The sequence below is a fragment of the Lactuca virosa genome, chromosome 1 (assembly GCF_052849685.1).
Source record: "Lactuca virosa cultivar CGN04683 chromosome 1, Lactuca_virosa_CGN04683_v6, whole genome shotgun sequence".
NCBI classification, from domain to species: domain Eukaryota; kingdom Viridiplantae; phylum Streptophyta; class Magnoliopsida; order Asterales; family Asteraceae; genus Lactuca; species Lactuca virosa.
In genome coordinates this window covers 82,430,824-82,450,096 of record NC_136426.1, presented here as the reverse complement: position 1 = coordinate 82,450,096, position 19,273 = coordinate 82,430,824, and the positions used below count along the sequence as shown (strand labels likewise).

The 19,273-nt window shown below is 38.8% G+C and overlaps 1 protein-coding gene and 1 non-coding gene across 2 annotated transcripts; both read right to left on the bottom strand.

The window, feature by feature from the left end:
• Positions 1–265: 265 nt before the first annotated feature.
• Positions 266–339, bottom strand: TRNAT-AGU (transfer RNA threonine (anticodon AGU)). Its single transcript has one exon. It is a non-coding gene; the product is annotated as a tRNA-Thr (tRNA).
• A 13,879-nt stretch (positions 340–14,218) lies between these two features.
• LOC145149170 (uncharacterized) lies at positions 14,219–17,573 on the bottom strand. Its single transcript, XM_079075197.1, has 7 exons — positions 17,374–17,573; positions 17,012–17,246; positions 16,240–16,448; positions 15,857–16,058; positions 15,682–15,767; positions 15,478–15,569; positions 14,219–14,769 (listed from the first exon to the last, which is right to left on the bottom strand). Exons 2-7 carry the CDS (start codon positions 17,243–17,245, stop codon positions 14,543–14,545), a joined length of 1,050 nt encoding a protein of 349 aa, XP_078931323.1. The 5' UTR covers position 17,246; positions 17,374–17,573; the 3' UTR covers positions 14,219–14,542.
• Positions 17,574–19,273: the final 1,700 nt, after the last annotated feature.

Sequence of the window (19,273 nt, the reverse complement as noted above, 5' to 3'; positions counted from 1 at the left end):
TTTTAAATTTAAAATATTATTAATTAAATATTTTACTTTTTTCTTATAAATTTAAATTTTCTAAATTATTAGATCTTTATGTTTGTTTATTTTTTCAAATAATCTTATGTAATAATAAAAATTTAAAATGCATTTCTAAATGAATTGCAGGATAATATAAATGAAAATTTAACATGCATTTCTAAATGAATTCCGAGCTGGTATTAAGATGTACCCCTAAGAAATGGGTCTAAATCCGAAATTCTGGAAGAAAATTAAAACAAAATGCTCTCGTTGAGAGTCGAACTCAAGACCTCCCGCTTACTAAACGGGTGCTCTAACCAACTGAGCTACGAGAGCTTCGATAGATTCCTTTACCATTTTCTAATAATATTAAAGGTAGTCTACAATTAACATTTTGTATATTCAACCAGCGTGAATTTTGTATTAATCTTTTAATAGATGTTTGTTACTTTACTGTTTATAGATCCATATCAAAAATAGTAATCTATTTTTTATTTCTTTAGAACAGTAATTTTATTAAGGCATCACGAACTTAACTAAAATACGACAAGAATTTTTGATTTATTACATTAGTTATATTATATTTTCTTTTTAAACAAAATTGCAATAATGATTCTTTTGAGCTAGTTTCGTTGCGTTTTTTTGTCCATTTGAATAATGAAATGACTGTAATACCATTGTGGTATTTATTTTCCATTTTTCTACCATTTCTTTTTAAATCTAATACTAATTTATTTATTTTAATAATGAAAAAAAATAACAAAGGGCCCACTTCTCTCTCTCTCTCTCTCTCTCTCTCTCTCTCTCTCTCTCTCTCTCTCTCTCTCTCTCTCTCTCTCTCAAATCCCTAATTTAGATCATCAACATTACCTTTAGCCCTAGACTTGAGAATTCCAACCTAACGCTTCTTCTTCTGATTCGTTCATCCAGAGCAAACAAATCGGATAGAAATTCGATATGTTTTACTAGTAATTTGATAAGAAATTCGATGTGTTTTCGCACGATTTGCTGGTAGAACAAATGTCATCAAATGATCCTCGACGTCGTGTTCAATCTTCTCCGACTGGACTCCTCTGTCACTTAACCAGACTCTCCTCTAGGCGGTCGGACCTCACTGCACAAGCTCCGGTGTCCTCCTTGAGAATTTCGATTTCGGACTGGAGCGTGAACTAGGTCCCGACGAAATCTTTCAGGAAACGAAATTGTTTCAGATAGGTAAGTCTCATTCAAATCCCTTTTGTTCTAAAACTGTGACACCCGGTTTTTCGTAACAGGTGTTATTTTATGAAATATACATATTATGAAAGGGGTAGGTGAGATAAACCCTAGAAAGGGTTAATTTTTAGAAATGTTAATTATTAAAATATTATTGAAGAATATTGTATTTCGTGTGATGAAGATTCCGCAGATATAAAGTTTGCTGAAAACGGAGTCCGTATGAGAAAGTTATGGCTATTTGAAGTTGAGATGAAAGTAGGATGCTATTATGAGAAAGTCAACGGAAGTCAAGTCAAAGTTCAACCTTTGACCACCACGACATGAATCATGATTTTCATGACATGAAATTTGACTCTCACGGCGTGAGCAAGTGATTCTCATGACATGAGATGCAATGAATCGATGAGACACGTCGCGGGAGAGTGCGACGCGTGGCAGGACCATGTCTGGACACTGCTCATGACGTGAGCTTATAATGCTCACGACGTGAGAGCTTGCAGACTATAAAAACGAGTATTTTTAGTGTCATTTGGAAGGTTCTGGTACACGTAAGCGAAGTGCCGCCGGGATTCGGTTGCGGGAGATCGTATAAGGTGATTTATGTTCATATACGGGAGATACGAGGCTCGTGGAGGTATAATTTACCCCGTTATTATGTAATTGTTTTATACATCATTATTGTTGGGATTAGACAGATTTGAGTATATGTTATGTACATATACTTGTATCCGTGATATGGTGCTGTTACAGACCTGTTGGTGAGATTTGTAAGTAAATCTCACGGTAAGATAGTTAGTTGGAACTGTCAGGGTTATAAACCCTAATCTACTTGTAACGACGTAAATTTTTCAAAACAATTTTACATTTTTCAACATAACATATCTCATAAAGAAATCCCAAGCTCAAATGTATTAAATGTTATCTCAGTAAACCATTATGACTCCATTGAAGCTTCATAGCTTCAAGGTTCCAAAGTTATTCACTCAAAGTTACCTACTTTCTGGTTCTCTGGACCTTGATCTACAAAATAACTCGAAAAAGGGTTTGGATGCACCCAAAACCCCATCCAAATGGTGTTACAAGCCCTAACTCAACAACCAAAGGAAATCTATTCAAACACCGGGGAGACAAGAGCTTGTACCAGATCTGAAGCTTGAATGAAGATGAAGCTGATCCACCAACTCTCCTCTGAGATCCTTGCAACACTCTTGACCTTCTTCTTCAAAGAAATGACCTCCAATTAGCCTCTTTCCTCTCTAGCTCACAAATAACTCTAGGATTTCTCTCAAGGGACGAAGACACTGTTGGGAAGGGCCAAGGAGGCTATAAGTGCCTTTAAATAGGCCCAAGCCCGAAAGAATTAGGGTTTCTGCCAACAGCACTAACTCGGCGAGTCAGCTCGCCGACTCGTCGAGTCCATTCATTTTCCACGTCACCAAGTCGCGATCCTACTCGACGAGTTAAGGCGCCAACTCGTCGAGTCACTCCTCATAACTTAGAAAATAATACTCGTTTTATCATACCTGAAAATCCGGATGTTACAATTTTCCCCCACTAGAATCAGACTTCGCCCTCGAAGTCATGCTCCGCAAATAACTCTGGATGTTGCTCCCGCATCTCTGGCTCCGGCTCCCAAGTCAAATCGGACCCTCTCTGATGCTGCCACTGGACCTGAACCAGGGGCACTTCCTTGTTCCTCAGAACTTTCACCTTTCGATCCAAGACCGCGATCGGCCTCTCGATGAAATTCAGGCTCGCATCCACCTGAATTTCCTCTAATGGCACCACTGCCGTCTCATCAGCCACACACTTCCACAACTGGGACACATGGAAGGTGTTATGAATCTGAATCAACTCCGCAGGTAGCTCCAACTGGTATGGTACCTTACGCACCCTGGCGGTCACTCTGAACGGACCGATATATCGAGGCCCCAACTTGCCCCGCTTTCTGAACCGGATCACCCCTTTCCATGGGGAAACTTTCAGGAGTACAAAATCTCCGACCTGGAACTCAAGTTCAGATCGTCGTCTATCCGCGTAACTCTTCTAACGACTCTACACTGTCAGTAGCCTCTGTCTGACCTGCTGAATCTGCTCGGTCGTCTTCAGCACTATCTCAGTGTTGTCCATAACTCTCTGCCCCACCTCACCCCAACAGATAGGAGTGCGACAGCTCCTCCCATATAGGAGCTCAAAGGGAGGCATACCAATGCTCGAGTGATGGTTGTTGTTGTAAGAAAACTCAACCAAGGGTAGGTATGTGTCCCAACTTCCACCGAAGTCCATGACACATGCTCGAAGCATGTCCCCGAGCGTCTGAATCGTCCGCTCACTCTGCCCATCCGTCTGTGGGTGGTAAGCCGTACTGAAGTGCAATCTCGTACCTAACTCCTCATGGAACTTCCTCCAGAACCTGGAAGTGAAACGTACATCTCGGTCTGACATAATCAAGATTGGCACTCCATGCCGCGAAACCACCTCTCTCACATATGTATCTGCCAGTCTCTCCGCAGAAGAGCTCTCACTGATAGCCAGGAAGTGAGCGCTCTTCGTCAGCCGGTCCACAATCACCCAAATTGCATCAACACCTCTCGCGGTCCTCGGCAATTTAGTGATAAAATCCATAGAAATCTGTTCCCACTTCCACTGGGGAACCTCTAACGGCTGCAATTTTCCATGCGGACGCTGGTGCTCGGCCTTAACCTGGCGACAGGTCAAGCACCTCTCTACTACCCATGCAACATCCCTCTTCATACAGGGCCACCGGTAGTCTCTCTTCAGGTCCAAATACATCTTAGTGGCCCTGGGATGGATCGAGAATCTCGATCTATGCGCCTCCTCCATCAGAGTACTACATGCCCCGCCCGTATACGACACCCAAATCCGACCACGAAAGGTCATAAGCCCTCGGCTATCCGTCACAAACTCGGATACATGTCCAATCACCCGCTCCCTCTTGTGGTTCTCCGGTCTCACAGCCTCTGCCTGGGCATCTCGAATGGTATCCAATACCGGAGTCATCACCGTTATCCTCATGCATATGTCTCGAATCGGGGCGCTCTCCGTCGTGCGGCTCAGAGCATCGGCTACCACGTTAGCCTTGCCCGGGTGGTACATGATCTTACAGTCATAATCTTTTACCACATCCAACCATCTCCTCTGGCGCATATTCAGGTTGCGCTGATCCATCAGATACTTCAAACTCTTGTGGTCCGTGTATATGGTACATCGAACCCCATACAAATAATGGCGCCATATCTTGAGGGCGAACACCACTGCCCCCAACTCCAAATCGTGGGTGGGATACCTTGTCTCATGAGGCATCAACTGCCTCGATGCGTATGCTATCACGTGCCCCCTCTGCATAAGCACCGCACCCAACCCCGATATAGACACATCACAATACACCACGACATCCTCCATTCCCTCCAGAAGGGCTAACACCGGGGCTTCATATAATCTCTGGCGAAGGGTCTCACACGAGGTCTGCTGCTCTGGACCCCAAGAGAAAGCAACGCCCTTCCGGGTCAATCTGGTGAGGGGAACGACAATCTTGGAGAAATCCCGAATAAATCTCCGATAATAACCAGCCAATCCCAGAAAACTCCTGGTCTCGGTGGGGGATCTCGGCACCTCCCAACTCATCACAGCCTCAATCTTGGCCGGATCGACCAATATCCCATTCTGATTAACGAGATGTCCCAAGAACTGGACCTCTCATAACCAGAAATCACACTTGGAGAACTTGGCATAAAGCCTCTCCGATCTCAATACTCCAAGGATCTCCCTCAGGTGCTCCTCATGCTGCTCTCTGGACCTCGAATACACTAGAATGTCGTCGATGAACACAATCACTGATCGATCCAACATCGGCCTGCACACTCGGTTCATGAGGTCCATGAACGACGCTGGTGCATTGGTGAGTCCAAAAGGCATCACCATGAACTCGTAATGCCCATAACGAGTCCTGAACGCCGTCTTCTGGATATCCTCATCACACACCCTCATCTGGTTATATCCAGACCTTAAGTCTATCTTGGAAAACCAAGACGCTCCCTGCAACTGATCGAACAGATCGTCGATCCTCGGTAGTGGATAACGGTTCTTGATCGTCAACTTGTTCAACTCCCGGTAATCGATGCACATCCGGTGTGAACCATCCTTTTTTTGATGAAAAGGATCGGCGCTCCCCACGGCGAGCTACTCAGTCGGATGAATCCCTTCCCCAACAGCTCCTGAAGCTGTGAGGATAACTCCTGCATCTCTGGTGGCACAAGGCGGTAGGGTGCGTTGGCAATAGGCATCGTTCCCGGAACCAAATCAATATGGAACTCCACCTGCCTCTCCGGAGGCACACCCGGCAACTCCTCGGGGAAAACATCCGGGAACTCACGCACTATCAGAACCTCATCGACAGAACTCGGCCTCTCAGCGACAACTCGTGTATCCATCACATAGGCTACAAACCCTCTACATCCCTGCTGTAGACTCTGTCTCGCTCTGGCAGCCGAGCAAAATGTTGACCCAGATCGGGTACCCTCGCCATACACCGTAAGTACTCCCCCACTAGGGTCTCGTATGGTCACCAACTAACGCTCGCAGTCGATAACAACTCCAAATCGGCTCAACCAGTCCATGCCCACGATGACACAGACATCCCCCATCGCAATCGGTACCAAATCTATCGGGAACTCAACACCGAAAATCTCGAGTAAACATTCTCGAATCACATCGGTAGCATAAACCGCTCGCTCGTCAGCTATAGAAACTCATAGAGGTCGACTCAATGCCTCTCGTCGGATACTGATGTGCTGACTAAACGCTAATGACACGAAAGATCGACTCGCACCCGAGTCAAACAACACCAAAGCAAGTACAGAACTCACAAGAAAAGTACCTATGCATATCACAATATAAGCACAATATCTCATACTCAGTATACGTAAATGAAAGAATACATACCAGCCACGACATCGGGCGTTGCGCGGACCTCCTCCACTGTCAACTGAAAGGCTCTCCCGCGAGCCTTCGGTGCCTCGGCCTTCACTGGTCGGGCCTCAGTGGCTCTAGTCGCAGCGGGTGCAGATCCCTGAAGTAGCTGTGGGCGCTCGGCCTTCCGATGGCCAGTCTGGTTGCAGTGGAAGCACACTGCAAACCCCTTGGGGCAATCCCTCGCGAAATGCCCCTCCTTGCCACACTTGTAGCACACCCCTGCTCTGCACACTCCCTCATGGCTCTTTCCGCACTTACCGCAAGTGCGGCCCTTCGGACCTCCAGATCTCGAATCAGCGGGCTTTGCCCGCTTGGCTACCGGCTGAGACTGTGCCGGCCACCTGTCCCTCCTCTGAGACTCGACCTCCTCCCTGGCCTGAGTCTCTAGCTCAATCTCCCTCTTCCGGGTATTTGCCTGGGGCTCGGAAAATGTCTGGTATGTCGAGTTTGCCACGAACTCCCGAATGTCTCTCCACGGTATGCTCAGATATCGACTCATACGTGCCTTCTCGGTAGACACATGTTCAGGGCAAAACAATGAGAACTCATGAAACATCCGTGTAATCACAGTCACGGACTCTGTTCCCTGCTTGAGGGACAAGAACTCCTGGGCTAGACGTTCCCTCTCCAGCGGGGGAACATACTCATCTCGGAACATGGTGGTGAACCTCTCCCAGGTCACCGCTGTAATCTCTGCTGGAGTGAAATCAACCGTCACAAACTTCCACCAATCCTTCGCTCCCAAGCGAAGCTGGTTCAGCGCGAACCGTACTCTTAGATGCTCCAGACAAGAACACGTGTAGAAGCATCCCTCAATGTCAGAGATCCATCTCATCGCGACTATCGGATCCTGGGTCCCATCAAACTCTGGTGGCTTCGTGTTGTTGAACTCTCGGTACAGCAACGAGTTACCCCCCTGTGGCCTAGCAGCGGCGACGGCTGCGGTGGCTGCAGCAACAACAACCTTGGTAATAGAGGCATACCGCTCGTCAAATGTCTCAATCAATGTGGTCTTGATAGACCTAAACATCTCAGGAATCTCAGCTCGAATGGCTGCGGCCACTTCCTCGTGAATCAACCTACGGATCTCCTCATCACTGGTACCACTGGTACCACTGCCTCCTGGGTTGTGGCGCGTCCCAACCATGATGTCTCTGAAACACAACACAAAAGGAATCAGAGACTCGCTCGAGTATACTCGCACTCGATACTCAACCCTACTTGTTCTTTAGTACCCTAAGGATTCTTACTTGGACTGCTCACCAATCCGATGTTTCTAGTAGTACGGGCCCTATACTACCTTCCACAACGCATCGGTATTCACCCCAAGTCCTCCTCCTAGGATCCCAGATCACAAGTACTCTATATCTCACTAAACTCAGGCTATCCTCCAGTAGACCACTCATAAGCTCCTCGCTGCTACCTACTCACTCTCGAAGTATCTCATAGCAGCAGTAATCTCCTAGGCTAAGGCATCATAAATTAGGCCACTCTAGTCCTAGATATGATTATCTAGCCTACTCTAGCATGCATAGCATATCACATAATATCTCATAGCACATAATGTAAGGGTATTTTGGGAAATCACCATTCGGGCGCTGGCTGATCATACACACTGTTCCGTTCTGCTTGTCTCAAAATCTTTTACTCTTTTAAGAAAAAAATTGTTTATTTTATGAATTTTTTTCTCAAATCCTCAGTTTGAGTTCAGATACGCCCAAAGGTGCCTCCGAATCCCTCAAACCAAGGCTCTGATACTAACTTGTAACGACATAAATTTTTCAAAACAATTTTTCATTTTTCAACATAACATATCTCATAAAGAAACCCCAAGCTCAAATGTATTAAATGTTATCTCAGTAAAACATATCCCAGAATCTCAAATACATAATACTCTATCAGTGTGTACAGATCATGTCGGCGCCTTCCCGCGATCCTCGCTAGTACCTGAAACACATATCACATAACACGGTAAGCATAAATGCTTAGTGAGTTCCCCAAAATACCACATACAGCACACAAGCCACTCGATGCTATAACTCGTTATGACCCTCCGGTCAATGTGTCTCAGCGGGACCCTCCAGTCCCGTAGCTCGTTGGACCCTCCGGTCCGGTCTACTTGAGGACCCTTTGGCCTCGTAATTCGTTGGACCCTCCGGTCCGGTCTATATAACACATAACATACATATATCACAATGCACATAAACTTAAACATACACATAACACATAAGACCCTCCGGTTTGCACATAAATACCACTCTAGGTAATATATAGTGAGAAGACTCACCTCGTAAGATGTCTAGTAAACTCTCGTGTTCGATATCCTCGATCTAGCCTCCGCCTAGCACATTGATAATAATTCTAATCAATATTCTCTTTACGCCCTTTTCTCTAGAGAATGGGTAGAAGACCATTCTACCCCTCCCTGACCCCTCTTAAATCAGTTTGACCATACCCTAAGGTCAACTGAAGTCAACTCCAGTCAACGGTCCAATTTTGACCAGACTCGCCGAGTGCACTCGTGTGACTCGGCGAGTTCATGCGCATCCTCTGAATCCTTCTAAGGCCTCACTCGGCTCGTCGAGTTAACCTCCCAACTCGATAGGTTACCACTGGTCAAGAATCGCGGGGCAACCCGATTCGACTCGTCGAGTTCTCTTATGGACTCGGCGCGTTTCCTCTATGGCAATACTCATTTGACCTTCTGAGGCAAGATCTGCTTCTCTAACTTATAGATCTGACATTCTAACACCCAAAAATCACGTAAAGGTACAAACTTGAGGTTCATGCAAGGTGTATTTTGCTCTATACACCATTATGACTCCATTGAAGCTTCATAGCTTCAAGGTTCCAAAGTTACTCACTCAAAGCTACCTACTTTCTGGTTCTCTGGACCTCACAAGGTCCAGATCTACAAAATAACACGAAAAAGGGTTTGGATGCACCCAAAACCCCATCCAAATGGTGTTACAAGCCCTAACTCTCCTCTGAGATACTTGCAACACTTTTGACCTTCTTCTTCAAAGAAATGACCTCCAATTAGCCTCTTTCCTCTCTAGCTCACAAATAACTCTAGGGTTTCTCTCAAGGGACGAAGACACTGGTGGGAAGGGCCAAGGAGGCTATAAGTGCCTTTAAATAGGCCCAAGCCCGAAAGAATTAGGGTTTCTGCCAACAGCGCTGACTCGACGAGTTAGCTCGCCGAATCGTCGAGTCCATTCATTTTCCACGTCACCAAGTCGCGATCCTACTCGACGAGTTAAGGCGCCAACTCGTCGAGTCACTCCTCATAATTTAGAAAATAATACTTGTTTTATCATACCTGAAAATCCGGATGTTACACTACTGAAATGTCCCGATATGGTAGATTTGATTATTGGCTTATGGGGTTAAGCCTAGTATTGATATATTATTGTATTTAATGAGCTTGGTGACAAATAGTCACGGGGTGTAGTTAAGGGTAAATTATAACAGGTTTTAAGGAGCTTGGAAATTGTTGGTTAGGTACCCATTTGTGACGGACAGGAAAGCTGTATAGGTCAAGGACCGAAGTAGTGTGTCAACCAAGTGATCATGTGAGTAACACTACTCTAACATCCGTTGTTGTTGGTACATGCACATTTTGGTATATGTGTATTAATGATTATTATGGCATTATATGGTACCTCAGGATGGTAAAATTATTTGAATATATTATCTCAGATTGGAGATAAGGTACTTGATTAGTTAAATTGGTTATAATGAAATATTGATATATTGGATTATATTTATCTCGGATTGGAGATAACATCAATTATGACAGGGTTGGGCTTAGTGCTTTACTAAGCATGGGACTATTATGCAAAAAGGTTTCTGTTAGATCAGTAAGGAGATATTGTGAATATATCTGCCTGATGGATTATTTGTTATTTGGATTATGTGTTTATGTTATTGTAGTTGTTATTTACTAAGCCGCGAGGCTTACGTTGTCTGTTTGTAAATGTTTTGCAGGTTAAAGATAATAACGCCTGGCTCGATCCTGTGCTTGCTTTCAGCACGATCCGTGTGATAGATTCTTGTGCTCCAGTGTGCCAGTGTATAAATTTTTTATAATTATGGAATGTATTTTGGGGTATACCTGGTGTGAAAAATCTGGGCGTTACAAGAACTGTTGATGATGATAAGATGAAAGAGGCTAACGTTTCTATTACGTCTGATTGTTCTTGGTTGTTGTACGATGATCTCTACTTGTATATTGTTTATAACACCGCTTCCATATCTCAAGATCAAGGTGAGACTGAGGTATGCGAAGAAGACACAAAAGATTATGTTGTTGTTGTTGTTGTTGTTAAAACGACTTGTGATTTTGGTGTTTGCAAGAGGAGAAAGGTGTTTGTATGTGTTAAAGTGCAAACCCAAAAAACCGTTTTGAGCTTCCAATAAAGAGTTGACCCAGATACACACAATGCTGAAAGCACAACCAAAATTATCAAGCAACACAGTAATGTTTTTGAATAATTTTGGTATTGGTTTGTTGATTTGTTGTAATTGTTGTGGTTTAAAATTTCTAGTCTGTTTTTTGTGTGTATATTTTGAGTTGCAGGTATGTATGTAGGTTCCTTTCAAGTGTTGTGTGCGTGTGTTTTAATTTCTAGGAAGAACTTTGATTCGGAATGAGGAAGACAATAGGATGAGAAAGAGAGATAGAGAGGGGGGTGTGGTCCCTATATTTTAGCTAGAAGTTGCCCCCCTCTCCGCTTCAAGGGGTTCACAGACAATGTTTTACTTAATACATCTTAGTCACACAAAAGAAAAATACTATTATTAATCATTTTATTGTTTTGTGTGCATGGTTTCCAGGGGCACCAAACTTGCTGACATACAAAAGTCAATGGACAAAACCTGCAAACATGGCAATATACAAAAGTTGAAGGAGTGGAAATTGTCGTTGTCCAAGTTTGAGGGGTAAAAGTGACATTTTACAAAGTAAAGGAGTGCAAAGTGCCATTGTACAAAGTAAAGAGTGTAAAGCGCCATTATGCAAAATAAAGGGGAGGAAATGCCAATGTACGAAAGTCTACGGACCAAATATGTCAATAGAAGAAACTTTTATGGCCAAAGTATGAAATAAGAAAATAGATTTGTGGCCAAAGTGTAAAATAAGAAACTTTTGTGGCTATATTATAAAACACAAACTATAATATTCATACTATTCATCATTTTATCGTTTTGTGTGTACAGTTTCCCGGGGAGGGGGGGAGGGTAACTTGCTGATATATGAAAGTTTAGGGAAAATAGGCCCTTTCATTTAAGTTCTCCTCCATCGGTCAATGTATTCTTACTTGCAAAAAAAAGACTAGTTAGATACCATAGGTAGAGAATATTCCAACACTTTGGATAACCACTTGACATTGGCACCTTGGCCAGGTATATCTGTCCCGCTCTTCGGACGTCACCTCTACGTGATGACTCAGATGGGTAGATAAAGCAGGACATGCCAGTGCAAACATGTCGATATACAGAAGTTGAAGTGGGTGGAAATTGTCATTGTTCAAATTTATGGGGGTAAAAGTGACATTTTACAATGTAAAGGGGATGGAAAGTGCCATTCTACAAAGTAAGGAGTGTAAAGTGTCATTCTACAAAATAAGGAAGAGGAAATGCTAATATATGAAAATCTAGGGACCAAATCTGCCAACATAAGAAACTTTTGTGACCGAAGTATGAAATAAGAAAATAGATTTGTGATCAAAATGTAAAATAAGAAACTTTTGTGCCCTTGTTATGAAAACACAAACTATACTATTCATAAGGGGTTGTTTTTTTATTATATATAATAATTAAAAGTAAAAAAAGGTACAATAATCATCCAAAAGCATTTGCAAATTTATCTTTATAAAGTTTTAGTTTTTTTCGAAAGAGATAAAGCTTTAGTTAATAGACCTAAAAATGGTTTAATGTTTATATATTAAACCAAATATTGATGAAATAATTCACTGAAAGTAAAGCTATTTCTAAACAAATGACTTGATAGGACAACAAATCATGCCATATGTATATATTTAGTTAATGTTTTATTTTTGTGTATCATTGACCATTAAATTTTTTACTGTTGTTCAAAACCTATAATTTTGACCAAGTATTGCAGGTTATATTGTTATCTTGCTCACTGGCAAAAAATATGTGGTATTTAAGTGGAAGTGGCGTGGATAAGAAACAATTTCTCTTATACTTACCTTTTTTCTTATGAAAACTACTTAGGACTGCGAATTTATCATTAAACTCTGTGTTGGTGTTCAAATCTAAGCATCTAGTGTACTTCTACCCCGTTAAAGCTTCGGTGAGAGATGTGGATTTTAGTTCTATATGATATACAAATTTTATCCCGTTTCTTGAAAAGCCGATTAAATGAGATGAAATGATGTTTATTTACGCTTTTACCAAGAATCTTTGGTAGATGGGTTGAAGATTTTAAAAACTGATGGTGATTATAAGACGTTTCTTAAATCTACACATGCTAATGATGGTAGAATTAGTGTTCATAGTGATCACTACAACAAACCACTATTTGACTAGATTGAGGAGGAATAGTTAAAAGATGAAAACGAAGATAATGAAGATTAGAACTTTGATTAGGATGTCTACTCAAATCTATCTGAAAATCTGTCATGTGATCATGAAGAGCAACCTGAAGTGGGACGTAATGTTAAAGTTCATGTGGATTATAAGGCGTTTTTATTTGATGAGGATATAGACTAGACTCTATTTGATGAACATGTCAACTCGAATCTATTTGATGAGGATAATGATTTTAAGGGGTTTCTTAAAATATGTCATGTGTATGTGGAGAAAGTTCAGGTTGAACTGAATTGTGGCGTGATGTTGAAGTTTATGTGGTGGAGCTTCCCAATCCTACTCAACATGTACATGAAGTGGAACACGTTGTGGATATGCCTTAAGTTTTAAAGAAGATTAAGATTTTTTTTTTCTTTTTTTTAATCTATCACCATGATTGGGATAAGTAAGAAAGTTGTACTAAAGGATGGAAGTGAAAGCACTCAACAAAAGCTAGTGAACTTATAAGAATTGTGTAGGAATCATTGTCAAGACAAACCAATAGTATTTTGTATATGTTTATGCATAACTTTTGATACATCTAGGTAACTACAACTTTTGTACAAGTCCATATGATACATCTAGGTAACATATACAACTTTTGTATATGTTTTATATTTATGTTTTGAATAACTTTTGATGCATATGCCATGGAAGTGGGAAACGTTTGTATTGTTCATTACAACTTTTGATGCAGATATCCGTTAAAGAAATCTCATATATTTCCATTAAACAACATTACAAACTGTCAATAATCAAATTTTTTGTTACAATATTACAAATAATGATATTAAGTCCCATGGATCAATAACCAAAATATTAATATTACTGACTATTAATAAATTAGCTTAATTACATACATAACAAACAACACAATTGGTACATCTTTGTGAGTTAACAACTTCCCTTTGATTAACTCCAAATCCTTTTCTAACACCAAAAGATCTCTCATCCTTTTTCATCATGTAAATGTTTAGTTTATTTTCCAATAAAGCAATTTTCAACTCCAAATTACATGCTTCCTTCAATATTTCTTCTTCGTCTTCAGCTTCTTAATGAAATCAACAAGATATTATCATGATAACAATGCTTTGTTATTTATGGATTCACCCGTTCCTTTTTTGTTTTTCTTTAGTTTCTTCTTAAATGAAAAAAGGTTAGATAAAGAATACAATTATTCTTTAGATTCTTCAGAAAAACCCAATAAAACCATTTTTTTTTTTGGTCTAGAAAAACGGGTGTTGTAACTTATTTCAAAAATCATACACATAGACATAACACATACAAAAGATAGATAGCGATTTAAAAAAGGTAAATCATAGTGTCCACATAAAAGCACCAAATGAGACACGATTTTTAAGATGACATCCAAAAACAAAAACATGATGTAACAAGGATAGCATTTCAGCAATTAGCTAAAAACCATAAGATAAAAACATCCTACAAAAAGTCTCAAATCATTCTAGAGAGCAATTTACAATTTTTAATGCACAAAGTACAAGTAACTACATCACTACTGCTCTCAAATCCCCCCCCAAAAAAAAGTCATATACCTTCAACAAAACCACCAAGTTATATGGGATTATGTATGTATCATCCAAAAGCCCAAAAACTGGACTCTAAAGTCTAACCTTTTAAAAACCTAAAAAAAAAAAAAGTCAGGTTTTTACCTGATGTGAACATCTATCTGTTTTGTTTTTAACTTTTAACACCTAGTTTACCCAGCCGCCAGCTGTCACTGTAAAAAAGCACGGGTTTTAAAATGCATGAAATCAGGGTGGAATACACCCAACATGCGAAGCCAATTGTCTGTTGAATGTATGAGAGAGTTGACTTTTTCAACTCCATGAACATTTGGAATCCAGTCACAACTCCTGAACTTGTAAACAGAAAATCCAAAAATTGGCAATGAAAGTTGTCCATGTCCATGTCCCCCATCATTTGAATTATCTCCATCCATACCTAAAATAAATTTCCAAAAAGATAAGTTTTAACATGAACATCTATGTACATGTGAATATGTTATGTTACCATATATATAATAAAGAGTTGGATAATCTAGAAATATAACCAATTGAGGTTAAGAAATAACACCCAAAACCAAATGACGACGATTGTGAAAATCTAAAAAAAGAGATATTTTTTAAGAGTTTTTAAGGTTTTTGTGATCATTTTTATAAAAAGATACGGAAACATCATCATTAACTTTTCATGGGAACTTAACGATTGTGAAAATCTAAAAAAAAGTGTTGCGAAAATCTAATTATACCATATGGTTTACATTGGGAGCTTATCGACCAATGTGAAAATCTAAAAAAAATGTCCCCTCAAAAAAAAAAATCTCCAAACCAATGTTTTTATGCTTCCATTTTTTTAACTATTTCGCAAAATGACATCAACTTAACGAAAAATCATGTCAATTTCCAAAAAACAAAATTCAAAAATATGATGTTAGAAAAAGCAATCTCGCAAATCCGCAACTTTTTTTTCATGAAATAGGTGGTAATTTTGTGATGAATATCGAAAAGGTGGTCATTTGGTGTTTTACCCTTTACTCTTTTGGTCATTTTTGTGATTAACTCTATGATAAAACATTAAAAATTTAAAACCATAATTTACTTTCTATTACGATGTTTTAATAGAAAAAAAAAGGAAATAAGAAAAATATACCTTTTACCGGAGATGAGAGAGAATGATAGGTCAAGAAACAACTCTCAACTTCATGAAGAGATGGCCCGTGCGGTATTCTATATATCGGATACCTAAATAAAACAAAATTATCGAGTTCATAACAAAAAAAAAAAAACTGTAAAAATTTATAAAAAAAATATTAAAGATTATTATTTATCATATATTTATATATTTATATATTACCATGCAACAGAAAACCAACTCGATGGAGTCAGATCACAGCTGCGGTAAGATCTTATCGCAGGAAACATTTTTGCAAGATCCGATACCTGTTAACATTTACAACAATTAAACTCTTTTTTTTAACCATATTCGACAGGGGTAATTTGGTAATTTCATAATTTGTAATTCGACTTGCCTTGTCAACCAAAGGCCTACGATGAAAAGGTAAGATCTTCTCATAAAATTCATAAGCAAGAAGCCCATGTGGGCTTCTAAATTCATGTTCATCAAGCATAAGTTTATTAAAACTTTGTGCAACAGAATCAGGATTATTTTCAGGTGCCCCTCCTTCATAGCTCCCATCACTACTACCAGAATCACTTTGCTCACCTGCCCTCCTGTAACAAAAAATAAATAAATAAATAAATTGCGCGTACATTAATTATAAGAAATGACACGTTTTTTTATACCATTTATATCATGAAACCCTAGTAAAGTACACGTTGGAAAAACCGATTAATTACATGCAACAATAGAAATAATGTGGGAGTGGCAAAGTTGTAAATAAATGAGGTTTACCTTGAGTTTGTGAAAGGTGGAGATGGGTCTATGTATAGTTGAATGGCGGATATATAAGGGGTGTAGTATTGAACAACATAGTCTTTTTCATTTAATACAAGGGGAACACCAGCTCCATATGCACTCCATTCTGTGTAGGTTTCCCAAAGATCATCAAGAATGAAGTATGGTTGGTGATGTTCTTCGTTTCTCCATCCCTTCATGCTAGTCTACAGAGAAAAGAAAAAATTATGATCGATTTTTTGATAGATTTGATGATTTGGAAGATGAAATGATCTCTTAATTATGATATGGTTGATGATTTGATATGAATGTAACGTTTTTTTTTTTTTTTTTGGAAATGTAAATGAACATTTCAGGAATCGAGTTCATAAGCAAAGTCTAATCAAGATTTGACAACAGATTTTTGATTGACAGAAAAATCATTAACGAAAGAGACATATGAGTAATCGATAATTAATAGTTAATCAAAGCTTTAGAATTGTTTTAACCTAATGAAATTGAGTATAAAACAAGCAAGAAAGTAAAACAAAAATTCGAATCAGTTCCAATAAAATAATTCTAAATTTCACGATTTCATCAACTACCCAATTTGAACATGAATAGAATAAATTATTCAATTTTGGAGTAGTATTTAACACGAATTCGAATTTAAAAATCAAGAAGTAGTTCGACGTCGGAAATTTCACATTTTGTCGATTGCCCAGATTATAAACAGTTACGAAATGGTGAAAAATAATTAGGGGTTTTTGTTTGAATTTTGTTTTTATACCTTGGGGAAATGCTGAGCAGTGACAATCGGAGTACTCATCTTCATGAACCGATCCAAATTGGACATCTCGACATTATGGCTACTGTTACTATTCAGAAAAGACTCCGATTGGTCTTCCTTTTGGGGGCTTACTTGCTTCTCTTCTTGACAGAACTCCGGCTGCTGATTGTGGCTTCTCATCGCCGGCGGAGTGTAGAATAAGGTCTGTGCCCGATTCCGACCCAAAATCGACATTCTTCAAAACAAAAACAAAAATTACGCAACAAAGTTGGGGTTTTCGAATTTGAGCAGTGGTCACCAAAACCCAGATAGAATGTACATAAATAATAAATGTTTTTGCATGAATTGATGGGATACTTTACTTGATTGGAACTAAGCAATGGGTTTCTTAAGGTTTGTGATACGATCAAGGTTTTACGACAATCTTTTAGGGTTTTTGAAGAGAGAAAATCGGAGGATGGAGAGTGGTCTCTTGCAGACGTTACTTTGCCTTGACAATCGAAGGATGAAAGGAATAGACCGACTGGAAATGAGAGTGTAGCGTGACTACCATGCGCCTTGTTCCAATGGATTGTTTATTTGTTCATTATTATTTGTTCATTATTATTTCACCTAACAAAATCTAATTCTATTCTGTAGATTGGTAGAATGCATATTTAGTCCCTTAACTATATATTTGATATGCGGAATTAGTCCACAAAAAATTATTGTGTATACTTTTGTACCAAATAGCTAGTTTTGCTTTATTATGGTCTCTCACACTAATGCTATAGTGGTTTTCCGTTAAATAATAACACATGGATGTGTTTAAAGGAATTTATGTCAAGTTTCTCTTTTCCTTTTTCACACATCTTCACTCATTTGTTTTCTGATTACATTCTAATGAAAAAGGTAGTTGCTTGAAGTTGCTTGTAGAATCAAATTTCAATACCCCTTTCGGAAATGTTATAGTTTATAGCAATAAACTTATCGTAATGAAAAATAATGTTTCAAAAAATCCTAAGTAGGATTCAGTCGATTTGTATAAAATGAAAATGAATTATACAATGATTATGGAGAGGTTGATTGGCCACAAAGTGTATGTATCCTCATATATTAAGACATTGGAAGAGAACATCACGTACATATCCTACACGAACATACTTGAAGCAATGAATTTATGATAGCATGAAGGAAGTAATCGGTTTCACAAATCCGATTTTTCCTTTTATATGGTGCAAAAACTATTACTCTTGTAGATATGTGTTGTTCTTTTATTTTTGGTTTTTAATAGCAAGTAATGTATATGTATGACCATATAACTTTATTGATTTGTATATGATCATATAAGTTTTTTGAAACATTAACAATGACAATCATGTGTTATGTCGTAACATATAACATTAAATATACTATTTATGATAAGAAGTAGCATGGTGGACAATATGAATTTTATACGGGTTTAAGGTTTAGGATTTGGAGATGAATATATTATTTATAATATATGTAATAAAAGATGTTTAAAACTTATTATGGTAGTTGATATATACTTTGGAGACGCTATTGTGGACAACTTTTGTCAACGTTAACACCTGTGAAAATCAAAACATACCACATTTGGAAATTAAAAACTTCTTGTTATTTCTTATTACTTTGAAATAAAAAAAAGAATAAACATATGGTATGTTCATTCTTCCTTCCTTTTTTATCACTATTCAAACATATTATCATATATGACAATCTATTTCGCCACTACCAACCCCAAAGAAAGTTGAATACAAAAGATCATTTATACAGAAAAGTTGTAGCACACGAGTTCAAGGATAGACGCTATATATGCTCGATTGTTAGAAAATGTCATTGACGAATAAAAAATGAATAAGAAACATAAAAGATGAAGACAATGTTTAGTATTTTTTTCATCTTTTCATGGCAATGAGTTCGTAGCTAGCTCAAGGTGACAAATATATCGGAAACCTAATTGTAATTTTGATTCTAATAATAGGATATCTACCATCTTATGAATCCAAGTTAATAATGATTAATCATCTTGTGTTGTTATGTTTCATTAAACCTAGATCACGACTTCTCTTCTTGGTGCATGTATTTTTTGAATTCTATATCTAGAAAATTAATGAGAGATTTATTGAATAAAACACGATTGATGCACTGGTTATTATTATTTATTTATTTTGCATGTAGAAAAAAGGTGATATATATTTAAGATTTTGTAGCGTCCACATCAAGCACAACTGGAGTCTTTTACCTACTTTACAAATTAAG